General features: G+C 45.9%; 1 protein-coding gene across 2 annotated transcripts in view; it reads left to right on the top strand.

Annotated features, from left to right (window-relative positions):
* The window catches only part of TEX26 (testis expressed 26), a 38,038-nt gene extending 21,756 nt beyond the window's left edge, over positions 1–16,282 (top strand). The window contains exons 6-8 of one of the 2 annotated variants that reach the window (XM_044287782.1): positions 10,108–10,284; positions 14,979–15,140; positions 15,229–16,282. In XM_044287782.1, the coding sequence (XP_044143717.1) occupies positions 10,108–10,284; positions 14,979–15,140; positions 15,229–15,320 (431 nt within the window). In that variant the 3' untranslated portion in view covers positions 15,321–16,282. The remainder of the gene's footprint in view (positions 1–10,107; positions 10,285–14,978; positions 15,141–15,228) is intronic. The other variant, XM_044287783.1, reaches the window with a different exon arrangement.
* The last annotated feature ends 801 nt before the right edge of the window (positions 16,283–17,083 follow it).

Below are 17,083 nucleotides of genomic sequence, written 5' to 3'. Positions count from 1 at the left end.
AACCCGGATGCAACCCGCGCAAACACGGGGAGAACATACAAACTCCATGCAGATGTTTTTTTTTTTTAACTTTTTGTGATTTATAGGGCAGATTTATTTTTATTTTATTTTTTTCATACCATTTTTATGGTGATTTTATTTTAAATTGTGCAAAAAATTGTAAAAAAAGAAATTGGGTTTCTTTCAACTAAAACTTTATTAAAGGGAGTCTGTCACCAGCGACCTCCCTATCCAGCTGTTTGCATAGACACATAGCTGTAGTTCACCTGATTTAAATGCTGTTTTTCTTCAGGCTCCATTCCTGAGTTATACTTTTTCAAAATATGCAAATTAGATCTTTAGTGCAATGATGGCATCACCATTGCTTTTGTTGCACCCAAGCTGCGCTCCTTTCTGGGACCAGTCCCTCCCTCGTGGCTTTGCCACCTCCTGGCCCTGTCATCGAAAGCAGCCAGAGAGGGGCTGGCCACAGAAATGAGTGGAGCTTGAGTGCAGCAAAAGCAATGGTGATGTCCTCATTGCACTAAAGTATCATAACAGGAACGGAGCCTCAGATCAATAAAAGAAAAACTGCGTTTTAATCACAACTATGTGTCTATGCAAACATTTGCATAGGGAGGTCGCTGGTGCCCGATTCAAATAATTAAAATGAGTACATTTTGTGATATAACTGTTTGAAGTAAATTTATTTTAAAGGGGTTGTCTTATATTGCCGTTACTAAGGCGAGATGAGACACAGTCCTGACCACCTCCTGGCCGGGAAACGGGAGAGCTACGGAAACGGTGTAGCACAGCAAGCTATGCGCTTTCTGAGTTAGGGACACTGTATAGCTTGCTGTGCTATGCCGTTTCCGTAGCTCTCATGCACCGCAATGGGAGCGACTGAAACGGAAGAGCGCTGGAGCGCTCAGTTGTTTCCTGGCCGGGAGGTTGTCAGGACTGTGTTTCATCTCGCCTTAGTAACGGCAAGATGAGACAACTCCTTTAAAGGTTTTCTGTCACCAGATTTAACCCTATTAAGCTAAACCTAACTAGTCTATTCCTAATTTTATCTATGTCCCCTTTTATAATATGCTAATTGCCTCTAGGAGCGGGGGGGGGGGGGGGGGGGGGCGGCTGTTCCTGCTCCTAGAGGCTCCGTTCTCCCACCTTTGTCGCCGCCTCCCTCCAAGTCCTGATTGACAGGGCCAGGCAGCGCTCGCATCCGTCTGCCAGCCCTGTGCTCTGGTGAAATCTCACGCCGTTCAGTATTCGGCGCAGGCGTGGTGAGGAAGCTGGCAGCCTGAGCGTCTTTCTCTTACCGCTCCTGTGCCGAATACTGAACAGCGCAGGATTTCACCAGAGCACAGGGCTGGCAGACGGATGCGAGCGCTGACTGGTCCAGTCAATTAGGACTTGGAGGAGGGCGACAAAGGTGGGAGAACGGAGCCTCTAGGAGCAGGAACAGCGCCCCAACCCCCCCCCCCGCTCCTAGAGGCTAATTAGCATATTATAAAAGTTAGATTTGTGGCGTAACGGGGGCATAGATAAAAGTAGGAATAGGCTAGTTAGGTTTATCTGACATTAGCACATCACTAGTGTCAGCTAGCTTAATAGGGTAAAATCTGTTGACAGAATCCCTTTAACCTCTTAAGGACATAAGGCGTACTGGTACTTAAGGACACAGGGCGTACATGTACGCCCTGTGCATTTTCGATCACCGCCGCACGGCGGGCGGTGATCGGAACCTCGTGCCTGCTCAAATCATTGAGCAGGCACTTGGAGCAAATGTGCCGGGGGGTCCGGTGACCCCCCCCATGTATGCGATCGCAGAAAACCGCAGGTCAATTCAGACCTGCGGTTTCCTGCGTTTCCGGGTTATTCGGGTCTCTGAAGACCCGATAACCCGGAACAGGATGGTGATGGTGGTGTGATTTCACTCCACCAATCACCATCCAGCGATCCTGAGTGGTGATGGTGACATCACCACTCAGGATCGCTTTCTGATTGGTCTGTGGGCGGTCCGGCGGCAGATTCAAAAGAGGCAGGCGCTCCTCTCCTCCTCCTTTTGTGTTCCGGAGCCGGAGGAGAGAGGAGCTGCCTGCACGTGTCTGCTGCCACCGCTGCACCGCTGCCTGCACCCGATCTGTGCCCCCCAGGACCCGATCTCTGCCCCCCAGGACCCGATCTCTGCCCCCAGCACCCCATCAGGTACATAGGGACAGCTAGGGAAAGTTTGGTTTAGGCAGGGGAAAAAAAGGGAAAGTTAGTTTCTGAACTTTGATTGCATCACCCTAAGTTAGGGTGTCTGGGGTCCACAGCACAGCTGTGTGACCCTAGACCCCCCAGGGGTGCTGCCACTTGCCCCCCCACCCCCTGCCCCCCCCCCCCCACCTTTTTTGGGGTGCATATTTTTTTTTTTCGGGGGGGGGGGGCGGCTGTTCCTGCTCCTAGAGGCTCCGTTCTCCCACCTTTGTCGCCGCCTCCCTCCAAGTCCTGATTGACAGGGCCAGGCAGCGCTCGCATCCGTCTGCCAGCCCTGTGCTCTGGTGAAATCTCACGCCGTTCAGTATTCGGCGCAGGCGTGGTGAGGAAGCTGGCAGCCTGAGCGTCTTTCTCTTACCGCTCCTGTGCCGAATACTGAACAGCGCAGGATTTCACCAGAGCACAGGGCTGGCAGACGGATGCGAGCGCTGACTGGTCCAGTCAATTAGGACTTGGAGGAGGGCGACAAAGGTGGGAGAACGGAGCCTCTAGGAGCAGGAACAGCGCCCCAACCCCCCCCCCGCTCCTAGAGGCTAATTAGCATATTATAAAAGTTAGATTTGTGGCGTAACGGGGGCATAGATAAAAGTAGGAATAGGCTAGTTAGGTTTATCTGACATTAGCACATCACTAGTGTCAGCTAGCTTAATAGGGTAAAATCTGTTGACAGAATCCCTTTAACCTCTTAAGGACATAAGGCGTACTGGTACTTAAGGACACAGGGCGTACATGTACGCCCTGTGCATTTTCGATCACCGCCGCACGGCGGGCGGTGATCGGAACCTCGTGCCTGCTCAAATCATTGAGCAGGCACTTGGAGCAAATGTGCCGGGGGGTCCGGTGACCCCCCCCATGTATGCGATCGCAGAAAACCGCAGGTCAATTCAGACCTGCGGTTTCCTGCGTTTCCGGGTTATTCGGGTCTCTGAAGACCCGATAACCCGGAACAGGATGGTGATGGTGGTGTGATTTCACTCCACCAATCACCATCCAGCGATCCTGAGTGGTGATGGTGACATCACCACTCAGGATCGCTTTCTGATTGGTCTGTGGGCGGTCCGGCGGCAGATTCAAAAGAGGCAGGCGCTCCTCTCCTCCTCCTTTTGTGTTCCGGAGCCGGAGGAGAGAGGAGCTGCCTGCACGTGTCTGCTGCCACCGCTGCACCGCTGCCTGCACCCGATCTGTGCCCCCCAGGACCCGATCTCTGCCCCCAGCACCCCATCAGGTACATAGGGACAGCTAGGGAAAGTTTGGTTTAGGCAGGGGAAAAAAAGGGAAAGTTAGTTTCTGAACTTTGATTGCATCACCCTAAGTTAGGGTGTCTGGGGTCCACAGCACAGCTGTGTGACCCTAGACCCCCCAGGGGTGCTGCCACTTGCCCCCCCACCCCCTGCCCCCCCCCCCCACCTTTTTTGGGGTGCATATTTTTTTTTTTCGTGTACGCTGACTGTGGCCGGCACTTAGTGTCCGGCCACTGTTAGCGCATCGCACACCCCACCGCTGATCAACTTCGGACGGTTGATCAGCGGTTTTTAATTTTTTTTCCCCACATTTTTTGCCCTTTTTTTTAGTTAGTTTATTTGATTTTTTTTCTGTTAGTTTTAGGGTGAGTTCGTGAACACCCGTGCCCCCACACACACGCACACAAAATAAAGAGTTACACACACACATATACACGCAGACACACACTCCCCTATGGCCCGCCGGACGTTCTCGGCCGAGGAGGCATACGCCCAGATTGCCTCCGACTCCGAGAGTCCCAGTGAGGATGAGGATGACCCCACATTCCTGTTGTCATCCGCATCCTCCTCATCATCTAGCGATGATGATGAGCCCCCAAGGCGGCGGAGACGCCGCCAGGCGGAGCAAGGGGACCGCCATGTTAGGGACCCTGTGGCCCACACTAGTACGAGCAGCTCTGGGGCTCGTACTGGTTTCCCGGCCCACCAGTTAAATCCACCGGAGCCCCCTGCCGGTGAACTTGTCTGGTGTAGCCCAGAGCGATACGAGCCTGTGATTCCTGATTTTGTAGGCCAATCAGGAATCCAGATTTCCACAGTGGGCTACACTGAATATGACTTTTTTTGTCATTTTTTCAGTGACCCACTGGTAAATCTGATGGTGGAGCAGACGAATCTGTACGCCCAACAGTTCGTCGCTCAACACCCGGGCTCCTTTTTGGCCAGGCCCGGTGGCTGGACGCCGGTCAGTGCAGCCGAAATGAGGACATTTTGGGGCCTTGTGCTGCATATGGGCCTGATCAAAAAACCCAGTGTCAGGCTGTACTGGAGTGGGGACGTCCTATACCAGACCCCACTTTACAGTACAGCCATGACACGCTCCCGGTTTGAGGCCATCCGGAAATGTCTGCATTATTCCGATAATGCAGCATGTCCCCCCCGAGGTGATCCTGCCCATGACCGTCTGTATAAGATACGGCCGGTCATCGCGGTTGATGAGTCTCTCATTGCGTTCAAGGGGAGACTCATTTTCCGCCAGTATGTGCCCTCCAAGCGGGCGAGGTATGGCGTGAAGCTATACAAAATTTGTGAGAGTACCTCAGGGTACACTTACAAATTTTGTGTATACGAAGGGCGAGATTCCCGGATTCAACCCCCAGAATGTCCCCCCACTTGTGTGGGACCTTATGTTCCCACTGCTGGATAAGGGTTACCACCTTTACGTGGATAACTTTTATACCAGTATCCCCTTGTTCCAGTCCCTTGCCGCCAGATCCACGTCCGCTTGTGGGACCGTGCGGAAAAATCAACGCGGCCTCCCTGCCCACCCCCTCCAGGTACCTATCCCCAGGGGTGAGACCCGTGCCCTTACCACTGGAAACCTGTTGCTGGTCAGGTATAAGGACAAGAGGGATGTCCTTATGCTGTCCACAATTCATGGTAACGGCATCACCCCTGTCCCTGTGCGAGGTACCGCGGCAACGGTCCTCAAGCCCGATTGTATCGTCGCTTACAATCGGTATATGGGAGGAGTTGATCTCTCTGATCAAGTCCTCAAGCCATATAACGCCATGCGCAAAACCCAGGCATGGTACAAAAAAGTTGCGGTCTACTTGGTGCAGGTTGCCATGTACAACTCTTTTGTACTATCCCGAAGCGCTGGCAGCACAGGGACATTCCTCCAGTTCTATGAGGCAGTCCTCAAGTCCCTGATCTTTTCGGACCGGGAAAGAGCAGGCCGGAGTACCTCGGGAACTGTAGGTGCCCGGATCGTCCCTGGCCAACACTTTCCAGGTGTGGTCCCCCATACTGGAAAGAAGGGACGAACCCAAAAAAAGTGCAGAGTGTGTCGCAGGAGGGGGATACGGAAGGACACGACTACTCAGTGCGACACTTGCCCCGATCATCCGGGCCTCTGCATTGACGGTTGCTTCAGGGAGTATCACACTTCCATGGAGTACTAAATTGATATCCCAATTTAGCACTGACATCGGATTAAAAAAAACTGGTTCTCAGACTTGAGACACCCAAAAAAACTAAAATAATTTATTAAAAGTAGACATATTAGGTATCGCCGCGTCGGTAATAATCTCCTCTATAAAACTACCCCATGACCTAACCCCGCAGATTAACACGGTCAAGGAAAAAAAAAAAAAAGGTGCAAAAAAAGTTTTTTTTTGTCACCTTACATAATAAAAAGTTTAATAGCAAGCGATCAAAAAGTCATATAGCCCCCAAAAAAGTGCCAATAAAACCGTCCGCTCATCCCACAAAAAATGAGCCCCCACATGAGATAATTGGATAAAAAATTTTTTTTTAAATGACCCTTAGACTTTAGAGATACCCCAAAAAAAATTTGTATCAAAAAAGATAATATAGTCTAAAACCAAAATAATTGTAAAAAAAGTTGACTTATCAGGTATTGCCGTGTCCGTAAGAATCTCCTCTATAAAAATACCCCATGACCCAACCCCCCAGATTAACACGGTCAAAAAATAATAATAAAATAGGTGCAAAAAAAGATTTTTTTTTGTCACCTTACATAACAAAAAGTTTAATAGCAAGCGATAAAAAAGTCATATAGCCCCCAAAATAGTGCCAATAAAACCGTCCGCTCATCCCGCAAAAAATGAGTCCCCACATGAGATAATTGGATTAAAAAAAAAAAAAAATGACCCTTAGACTTTAGAGATACCCAAAAAAAGATTTGTATCAAAAAAGATAATATAGTCAAAAACCTAAATAATTGTAAAAAAAAAGTAGACTTATTAGGTATTGCCGCGTCCGTAAGAATCTCCTCTATAAAAATATCCCATTACCTAACCCCCCAGATTAACACAGTTAAAAAAAAATAAAAAAAACAGTGCCAAAACCGCTATTTTTGGCACTTTTCCATTTCAATCTGTTTTTTCCGGTAACAAAACAAGGGTTAACAACCAAACAAAACTTAATATTTATTACCCTGATACTGCAGTTTACAGAAACACCACATTTGTGGTCGTAAACTGCTGTATCAGTAAAAGGGAGGCCGCAAAAGGAAAGGACCGACATGGTTTCTGGAAGGCCGATTTTGATGGCCTTTTTTATTGACACCATGTCCCTTTTGAAGCCCCCCCTGATGCACCCTAGAGTAAAAACTCCCCAAAACTGACCCCATCTAAGAAACTACACCCCTCAAGGTATTCAAAACTGATTATACAAACTTCATTAACCCTTTAGGTGTTCCTCAACAGTTAATGGCAAATGGAGATGAAATTTCAGAATTTCAATTTTTGGTAACCTTGCGTCACAAAAATGTAATATAGAGCAACCAAAAATCATATTTACCCTAAAATTATCCCCCAAAAAAATGCCACCTTATCCCTTAGTTTCCAAAATGGGGTCACTTTTTAGGGAGTTTCTACTCCAGGGGTGCATCAGAGGGGTTGAAACAGGACACGGTGTAAATAAACCGGTCCATAAAAATCAGCCCCCAAAACCCAAACGGCGCACCTTTCACTCTACGCACCGCTGTGTGGCCGTACAGTAGTTTACGGCCACATATTGGGTGTTTCTGTAAACGGCAGAGTCAGGGCAATAAAGATACAGTCTTGTTTGGCTGTTAACCCTTGCTTTGTTAGTGGAAAAAATGGGTTAAAATGGAAAATTAGACAAAAAAATGAAATTCTCAAATTTCATCCCCATTTGCCAATAACTCTTGTGCAACACCTAAAGGGTTAACGACGTATGTAAAATCAGTTTTGAATACCTTGAGGGGTGTAGTTTCTTAGATGGGGTCACTTTTAGGGAGTTTCTACTCTAGGGGTGCATCAGGGGGCTTCAAATGGGACATGGTGTAAATAAACCAGTCCATAAAAATCAGCCCTCCAAAAACCAAACGGCGCACCTTTCACTCTATGCCCCGCTGTGTGGCCGTACAGTAGTTTACGGCCACATATTGGGTGTTTCTGTAAACGGCAGAGTCAGGGCAATAAAGATACAGTCTTGTTTGGCTGTTAACCCTTGCTTTGTTAGTGAAAAAAATGGGTTAAAATAAAAAAAATTACAAAAAAAAGAAATTCTCAAATTTCATCCCCATTTGCCAATAACTCTTGTGCAACACCTAAAGGGTTAACAACGTATGTAAAATCAGTTTTGAATACCTTGAGGGGTGTAGTTTCTTAGATGGGGTCATTTTTGGGTGGTTTCTATTATGTAAGCCTCGCAAAGTGACTTGAGACCTGAACTGGTCCCTAAAAATGTAGTTTTTGTAAATTGCTGAAAAATTTCAAGATTTGCTTCTAAACTTCTAAGCCTTATAACATCCCCAAAAAATAAAATATCATTCCCAAAATAATTCAAACATAAAGTAGACATATGGGGAATGTAAAGTCATCACAATTTTTGGGGGTATTACTATGTATTACAGAAGTAGAGAAACTGAAACTTTGAAATTTGCTAATTTTTCCAAAAATTTGTTAAATTAGGTATTTTTTGGTGCAAAAAAAAATATTTTTTTGACTTCATTTCACCAGTGTCATGAAGTACAATATGTGACGAAAAAACAATCTCAGAACGGCCTGGATAAGTCAAAGCGTTTTAAAGTTATCAGCACTTAAAGTGACACTGGTCAGATTTGCAAAAAATGGCCTGGTCCTAAGGTGTAAAAAGGCTGTGTCCTTAAGGGGTTAATATAGGAAGATTGGGGCAGGCTATGGGCATGGTTTGGGTAGGCTGTGATGATGTTTTTTTCTATATATACATACACACATACATGGAAAACACAGCAGATATTTATTTTCTACATAATACTATGCAGTTTGTCAATGACCCAAACTATAGATCCCTAGAACGGACTTGAGGCCGTAATACGGACACTAGATTGCGGCTGCATTATGGTCGTCTGAATGTCACTGACATGAGACAAATCTTATCTACTTATTAATTTCACTTTTTGATTTATTATGTGTTCACAGTCCATCTTTATTTGTCACAAGGAATTTCCAGGGTGCAGTGTCCTTCCTTGTGGAACAGAATGTAAGGCCCATAATAGAACTGTCCATAATACGGACAAGAATAGGACTTTTTTTTTTGCGGGGCCGCGGAACAGACGTACAGATGTGGACAGCACACGGTGTGCTGTCTACATCTTTTGAAGCCCCATTGAAGTGATAGGGTCTGCATCTGACACGTGAAAAATGCGGATCGGATGCTGACAAAAACAGTGGTCATGTGCATAAGCCCTGACATATACTGTACGCTCAGTTCCATCCTTCAACTGCCACCAGCTGCAGCAGAAAGGACACACCGCCTGAGAAAATGCTCCCCCTCTGAGCTGCCAACTTGAAATAAATCTAGAAGAGCAATGAATGGGGGGATCTCTGGATCCATGTGAGGTACAGGACTGGTTCTAAGAGATTGTCACATAGTATACGATATCAAATTGTATTATTTACCCAAGGGATAAGTCCTTTAGGCTTCGACAAAGGAAGGCTACTGAAGTTTGATCCTTGCAGGGCCCTCTGGGTTGGAAAATAGGTCAGGGGCCATTTGGAGAGGACTTCTGAGAGATCTTTCTTGTGAGCACTTTTTTTGTGGGCTTACAAAAACGAGATCTACGTTCCTAGGTGGTAAAAAAAAAAGACATTGGGGATATTCCTGTGTTATGTAAAATATAAGAAAAAGAACTGGATCGCACATCCTCAATACTATGCTTTTATGTAACTGCTTCTCAGCATAATTAACATCGCTTCTCAATGCAATTTATCGTATACCTACCCCTATGCTGCATGCTGTACAGGAGGCATTAGTATACAATTTGATCAAAAGCATAGGGCCACTCATCGCGACAAGGTTGCATCTTTGAATGGGACCCTATTCTAAATTTGGCGCAGCGCTGCACGGCGACCAACGCCCCAGCAGGCAGTGGGACCCAGCAGTCAAACAGCGCCCCCGCTGTCTGGCAAAGCCATCCTGGCACTGGGCCCCACCAACCCACCAGGACAGCACCAAAGCAACAATGGCCGCCTCGCAGCACTGCACCAAGTTTTTTTTTCTTCTATTCCTGTGTTATACTTATTTCTCACAATACGGTTTATCATTGTATCTGGGGCAACCACAGGAACTCAGGATAAACATGGGGGTCTATCATGCAAAGGCTACATGGCCACTGTTTGAATGGTCACGCGTTTCCTGACTGCAGTAAAGGACGGGCACTATACCCAGCACTCACCCAGCACCTTGTACAGATGAAGACACAAGCAGCGAAACCTTCTGTCTTTTCGGGGCTCTCCGGCTGTCTCTGACAGGAACACACTCAACCTAATTTTGTTCATTTGCATAACATTTTAATAAATGATTCACCAGATGATGTCCTCATTATGTATTCATCTTATCCTCTTCTACTATGTGTTTTTTCATACAGGTTATCAGGTGAAATATGCAATTGATTTGTCTCCAAACTGGAGGAAAGATGTTCCGCAGCCTCTGGCCACGGAGTCAAGGTTCAATTATCAAGTCCAGCCTCATTGTCCTAAACTGGACGATTTCACTCACAAGTATGGATGTTATGCAAATCGACATCTTTCGGCTAAAGGAGTTGGTAAGCATTTCCTAACTTTTACTAACTTCTTTCCCAACCTAAAGAAGGTAGAGAATTTCCATCAAATTGAAGGATCGCTGAGCTTTCTCAAAACTTTTGACATGTCACAGTGACTTATCAAAGTCTGTGGTCGGTGGGTGCTGAGACTCTCACTAATCATCGGAACGAGGAGATAGAAGTGCTCGCATAGTGTGTTCTCTCTCATTGCTTCAGCAAACGAAGCAAGACGGACTCAATAGAAAATGTATGAGCCTATCTCAATTCCATCTCCTACAGTGAGAGACGGAGCATGCTATGTGAGCGCTTCTCTCCTCGTTCTAGCGATTGGTGGGGTTCTCGGTGCTCAGACCACCACCGATCAAAGCCTTTGATATGTCAATTTGACCCTTTAAAAGGGTTTTCCAAGATTTATGACCTATCCTCTGGCTAGATCATTAGTATTTGTTTGGTGGGGGTCCAACACCTGAGACCCCCGCCGGTCAGCTGTTTAGAGAAGGCAGCAGCACTCCTGTGAGCGCCGCTGCCTTCTCGCAGCTTGCCAAGCACAGTGCCGTACATTAAATAGTGGCTGTGCTTGCTATTGCAGCTCAGCCCCAGTCACTTGAATGGGGCTGAGCTGCTCCTAGGCCACATCATCGATGAACGTGTTGTCACTGGCCTAGGAAAAGCAGAGAGAAGGCTGCGGCGCTCACAGGTTTTTGGACCCCCACCGATCCGATACTGATGACCTATCCAAAGTTTTTTTAAGAAACACAATGTAAGCAGCATTCATAGCAGAAGTTCATAAATAGGGTGATTAATCGACTATCAGATAAATGTGTAAATACATTTTGCCCATTATCAAATAAAGGTCTAATAAAAAATGTGAAATGGATCCTCCATCAACACTTACTTTTACAGCTTTTGAAAAAGTCAGGAAACAATGGAGGGGAGGTGACCACATAGCTTGTATGTCACAAATAGAGTCTAGAAGAATCTTTGAGTTCGACACGTTAATGCCAAACAGTTTAAATGTAGAAATTGAACTTTTCAGATTTCTGTAGACTTGGGATGGTTGCCCTTCAAGGGAGCGCCATCGAGGTCCGGCTGTTTACCAGCACCTTGATCTCCCCTCCGTGTGAGGCCCCGATCCCTTTATGTTCTGATCTCCGCTCATCATCTCTTTATCTCCAGATCTCGGTCCATTAAAACGGAATGCTCAAGAAAATAAAAAATAAAGACTTTAAAAAAAGTAAAACCAGAATTGCTAAATATATAGAAAGTAAAATGACTAACAGACAACATCTCTTGCTCCATTATATATTTGAATATAAAGAAAAAGAAATAATAAAATAAAAAAGAGAAAAAGAAAAAAGATATGTCCTTGAGAATAATCCTTAAATTAAAAACACCTATTTTCATTTCTAATGTTAGTTACTGTATTTTTCGCCGTATAAGACGCACCTAGGTTTTTGGGGAGGAAAATAAGAAAAAAAATATTTTTAACCAAAAGGTGTGCTGTGTGTTTGGTGGGTTTGGAACGAATGGTGGTCTGTGGATGGCACTATTACTGGGGATCTGTGGATGACAGACACTGTTATGGGGGGGATCTGTGGATGACGGACACTGTTATGGGGGGATCTATGGATGACGGACACTGTTATGGGGGGATCTGTGGATGACGGACACTGTTATGGGGGGATCTGTGGATGACGGACACTGTTATGGGGGGATCTGTGGATGACTGACACTGTTATGGGGGGATCTGTGGATGACGGACACTGTAATGGGGGATCTGTGGATGACAAACACTGTAATGGGGGATCTGTGGATGACAAACACTGTTATGGGGGATCTGTGGATGACGGACACTGTTATGGGGGGATCTGTGGCTTGCACTGTTACAGGAGAATCTGTGGCTGGCACTGTTATACATGTGTCAGCCACAGACCCTCCCAGCCCATAACTGTGCCATCCACAGATCCCCCGCCGCTCCAGTATACTAATATAATATGTCTTATTCAATTAATAGTTATTAATTATGCCTCTTTATTCCTAATAGTACCTTAAATCCTAACCGCTTCAGTACAATGCCGGCAGGCAGGCGCGTCACTCACTTACGTCACTTGCCTGCGCCGCCTGCTTCATTCATAAAGTAGGCGGCGCAGGCGCGTGACATCAGGGAGTTACGCTGCCGCCCGCCCGGCCTGCATTGTACTGAAGCGCTTAGGATTTAAGGTACTATTAGGCATAAAGGGGCATATTTGATAACTATTAATTGAATATGACATATTATATTAGTATACTGGAGCGGCGGGGCTATAGTATACTGACTGCACCGCCCTGCCGCTATTGCCGGCCCCCAGCTCCTCCTCCCAGTCCCTCCCCGAGTCCCCGCTCGCTTTACATCGCAGCTTGCGATGTAAAACTGACAGCATTCGCCGTATAAGACGCAGGGGCATTTTCCCCCCATTTTGGGGGGAGAAAAAGTGCGTCTTATACGGCGAAAAAATACGGTAATAGGAAATTTGTTCTTACAAAAGAATATGTCTCCAAATCTTACAATGAGCACATAAAATAGCACACAATATAGTATAATTCAATCTTTATTAATTAAAAGAGAATAAATAATTACATGATATGGCAAGATACAATTACATATAATAGTAGCAGTGCAAGAGTGTACTGCCACAAGTCTAACGACCACCGTCCCTCCTACAATAATATTAACTCATGGTATGTTAGGCGCTGTCAGGGAGATTACACACCTACAATGCTACGATACCAATGTAAAATACATATATACCAGCGCAGAAAGTAGGCAACTCAATACTTGACCTCATGACGTCATATCACCCTGCCCATAGTATTGCCGCTGCATAAAAGTCAGAATGGGGTCTATGAGAGAATCCCAACACATAAACAGTGTGCTGACATACATGCAGCCAGAAGACAAGGAGCAATAGATGAAAGAGAGGGCATGAAACAGCCAATACTGACCAGGAGAGGAGAGAGGATGATGGCACCAACCCGACGCATGTTTCGCCTCGCTTCTTCAGGGGGAAGAAGTCTGAGAGACCATTATCTTAGGTAGGGTCTCATTTTTTGCGGGATGAGATGACAGTTTGATTGGCACTATATTGGGGTGCATATGACTTTTTGATCGCTTGCTATTACACTTTTTGTGATGTAAGGTGACAAAAAATGGTTTATTTAGCACCGTTTTTTTATTTTTTACAGTGTTCATCTGAGGGGTTAGATCATGTGATATGTTTATAGAGCCGGTCGATACGGACGCGGCGATACCTAATATGTATACTTTTTTTATTCCCCTATTTCTTACAATTTTTTTTTTTTTACTTTATTTGGGGAAAATTACGTTTTTGTTTATTTTTACTTGAAACGTTTAATTTTTTTTGGGGGGGGGAACTTTTTTTTCCAACTTTTTTTTCAACTTTTTTTTTTCCCTTTATTTTCTGTATTGGAATGCATTGGCTGTATGAGTAATACTGTGTGTATTACTCATACAGCTTCCGGCCTGTGAGATCCAGGGGGGCTGGATCTCACAGGCTTGTCACCGGAAGGCACGGGGCCCCCCCCCGCGCATTTAGCCAAGGTGCCTGCTCAATGATTTGAGCAGGCACCGGGTTCCGATCACTGCACGCCGGGAGGCGGTGATCGGAACTATACATGACGTGCCAGGTACGTCATGTGTCCTGAAGAGGTTAAACAAAAACATTAAAATCTTGCAGTTTTCACACTGGCCACTAAGCCTAATAATAGGCGCCACTTCTTGGTCTGTACAGATCACTGTACTGCAGTTATCTTCTTATCTGCTATTCTAATCCTACCTGTAATGATATCACCTCTGTGTACAGATAAGACATGATCCACCATTCACAATAGGTGATTGTCAGAGATTATCTATTCTTTCCTTGTACAATGACCTCTGCAAAGGTCACAGAGCGGCCTAGAAGACTCTCCCATAGAAGTCAATAAGGTCCCCCCCTGACCATTGTGTCTGTGGCCCATGGGGCTGCTGTAAAGCAATTTTCTTAATGCTGTGTAAATGCTGTTAAGAACAGCCGAGGCAAGATGGCCGTCCCCAAAATCATGTTTAGGAAATCTGCAATCAGAAAATAAAAAAGGATGTGTTGCTATCTGGTTGTAACTGGCAGATAACAACATTTTTTGTGACACATTTCCTTTAATTCAAACTAGCAGCTTAGGAGGCGTGAACTCTCAAGGGATGTGTCCTTTCTACTGCAACTGTAGGCAGCTGAAGGATGGAACTGAGCATGTGCGTCCACCTCAGGAAAATCAGAAAAAGAGCAAACAGCAGGTGGCGCTATACAGTTAGATTTCAGCTATACTAAATTTATTATTACATGCAGTTACAAAAGTATTCAGATTCAGGGGTTGGTTTAAAAACTCAAGTTAAATACAAACGTAGGTTTTAAGAAACAGCAAGTCTCTAAACTAAAGGATATGGAAACCAGAACTGTTCACGTCTTACGTTTTCTGTGAGGACAGGTACGGACATTAGCTGAAGCATTCCTCTCTCCTGTCAGATAAATCCAGTCCACTTAGCTAGAGGGCACATTGAATATAACCCCTATTTAATGACATCTCTGCATATCATTGAAGTGAAGATCTTTCCCAGAGACAGCACATATCCTAAAGGTGGCGTGATTTAATTTCCCCTGACATTTCAGTTCCTTCGGTGACATATTCTCACATCCGAAACCAAGAAAATAAGAAGCAGCTGACCACATACCAGAGACATTTCGGAAGAAGCTTGCTTGACCTTTCAGCACTTGCACATTCATTGAGTCCGGAGGAAGTGGCGAGCTATCTGCCGAATGTCCCTAATGAAGGTAACGCGTGACTCCATCACCCGTCTGTGCTGTGAGAATTTCTGATCTCTACTTATTTTATATGACTTCAATCTCTTCCTACTGGCAGAAAGAAGAGCACTGGAAAAGCTGCTGAAAACCCTCCACGGAGGTGACCATCAACATATGGAGTCAACTCGGACCAAGTTAAATGGTCGCTAGTGAGACGATAGGAGCCGACAACCCTGATTTTGCTGCTGACAATTTCCGTACATGCTGTGAAGTAAATGGATGCTGTGTTAAAAGGGGTTGTCTCAAGACAGACTGATCATATATGGTTAGGGTATGCCATCAATGTCTGTTGGTGGGGGTCTTAGTTCTCTGCTCTTGCTAACCACGACAATGAAGTGGTGGTGGTGCTAGCCCCATGCCACATTTTCTTCTGTCAGCTTTGCTTGGTTTTTCCTGGATGTCGCATGGTCGCCCATTGACTATTATGAGCCATCATGCAACCTCCAGAGAAAGCTGAGAAGAGCCAACAGCAGATGAAGTGGTCACCATGTTTCTAGAGTTCGATTGGCAGCGGTAACAACCATCAGACCCACCAATCAGAAAGTCCTGGCATAAGCTAGCAGTATCACAGCGATGTTTGTCCTGAACCGACCCCTTAAAAAAAAAAATTACAAAAAATCCTCCAATATCAGAAATCACTTGTAAGTTCTCCTGTTTAGCGTTTTCTTGTTTCTAAGAAAGCTGGGTGCGAACAACATATCTACCTGTACCACTCACTTATTTCTGAATCTCTTATCTAGCTAGTTATGCAGTGACATAGGGGGTCATTAACTATCTGATATACGCTAGTTTCTGGCGTATATCTGTCGCAGGTTGCAGTGCAAAGGTTATTTGCGATGCAATCTGCAACTTTTCCTCTCTCATGTAAGGTCTAAAAAGGGGGACGTGGCGTGGTTGGGGAAGGGCCGTCTCATTTATCATTTTTTTTACGCCTGTTTTAGGTGTAGAAAACGGTCTAAATTTAAGCCAGCAAGGAAGCTGTCTTACATTTATACCGGTGGATGAGGTGAAGTTATGTAGAGGCCCCAATCCCAGCGCATGGGATTATGAAGACCGGCGTCTAAAACACCGGTTTTAATAAATGACCCCCATATTCTCTGCTCCTGGTAATGTAAAAGAGAGAGACTCCAGCTTCCATAAAATTGGGCCAAGTATGTTAAAGCCAAATACAGAAGACAAGCAGCGTCTACGCATATCAGGTCACCACGTCAGACCCTACTGATGACAAGCACGGCATGAGCAGGGGTCTGATGTGGGGACCAGAAACGAGTAGACGCTGCTTGTCTTCTGTATTTGGCTTTTACATCCATGGCAACAATTTTATGGCAGCTGGAGTTTCTCTCTTTTAGGCCTCATGCACGCAGCCGAAATTCACTTGAGTGGGTCCGCAGTCCGGAAGGAGCGGTGCAGGACGGAGTGCTTCTGTGGGGTTTCTCTCCGTGCCTCCGCACCGAAAAAAAGAAAACCTGTTCTATGTTTTTTTTTTTGTGGTGCAGACAGATCATGGACCTATTAAATTTGAATGGGTCCGCATCCATCTGCGGCAACCGCACGGACGGTACCGTGCATTGGGCATCTCAAATTGCCGACACACGCTCATGTGCATGAGCCCTTAACACATGCATTATGCCCCCTGCACACGAACGTGTGCTCCCCGTGGTCGTGCTGCGGCTCACAAAATGCGGGCCGCAATGCACGAACACAATCCGTGGGGCAGCGGATCGCGGACCCATTCACATGAATGGGTCCGCGATCCGGCCGTTCCGCAAAAAGATCTTTTTGCGGAACGGAACCCCACGGAAGCACTCCATAGTGCTTTTGTAGGATTCCGTTCCGTGCTTCCATTCCGTACCATTCTGCATCTCCGGATTTGCGGACCCATTCAAGTGAATGGGTCCGCATCCGTGATGCGG

This window comes from Bufo gargarizans, chromosome 3 (assembly GCF_014858855.1).
Source record: "Bufo gargarizans isolate SCDJY-AF-19 chromosome 3, ASM1485885v1, whole genome shotgun sequence".
NCBI classification, from domain to species: domain Eukaryota; kingdom Metazoa; phylum Chordata; class Amphibia; order Anura; family Bufonidae; genus Bufo; species Bufo gargarizans.
Note: the sequence above shows the minus strand (reverse complement) of the source record. Positions and strands in the feature narration are given on the sequence as shown.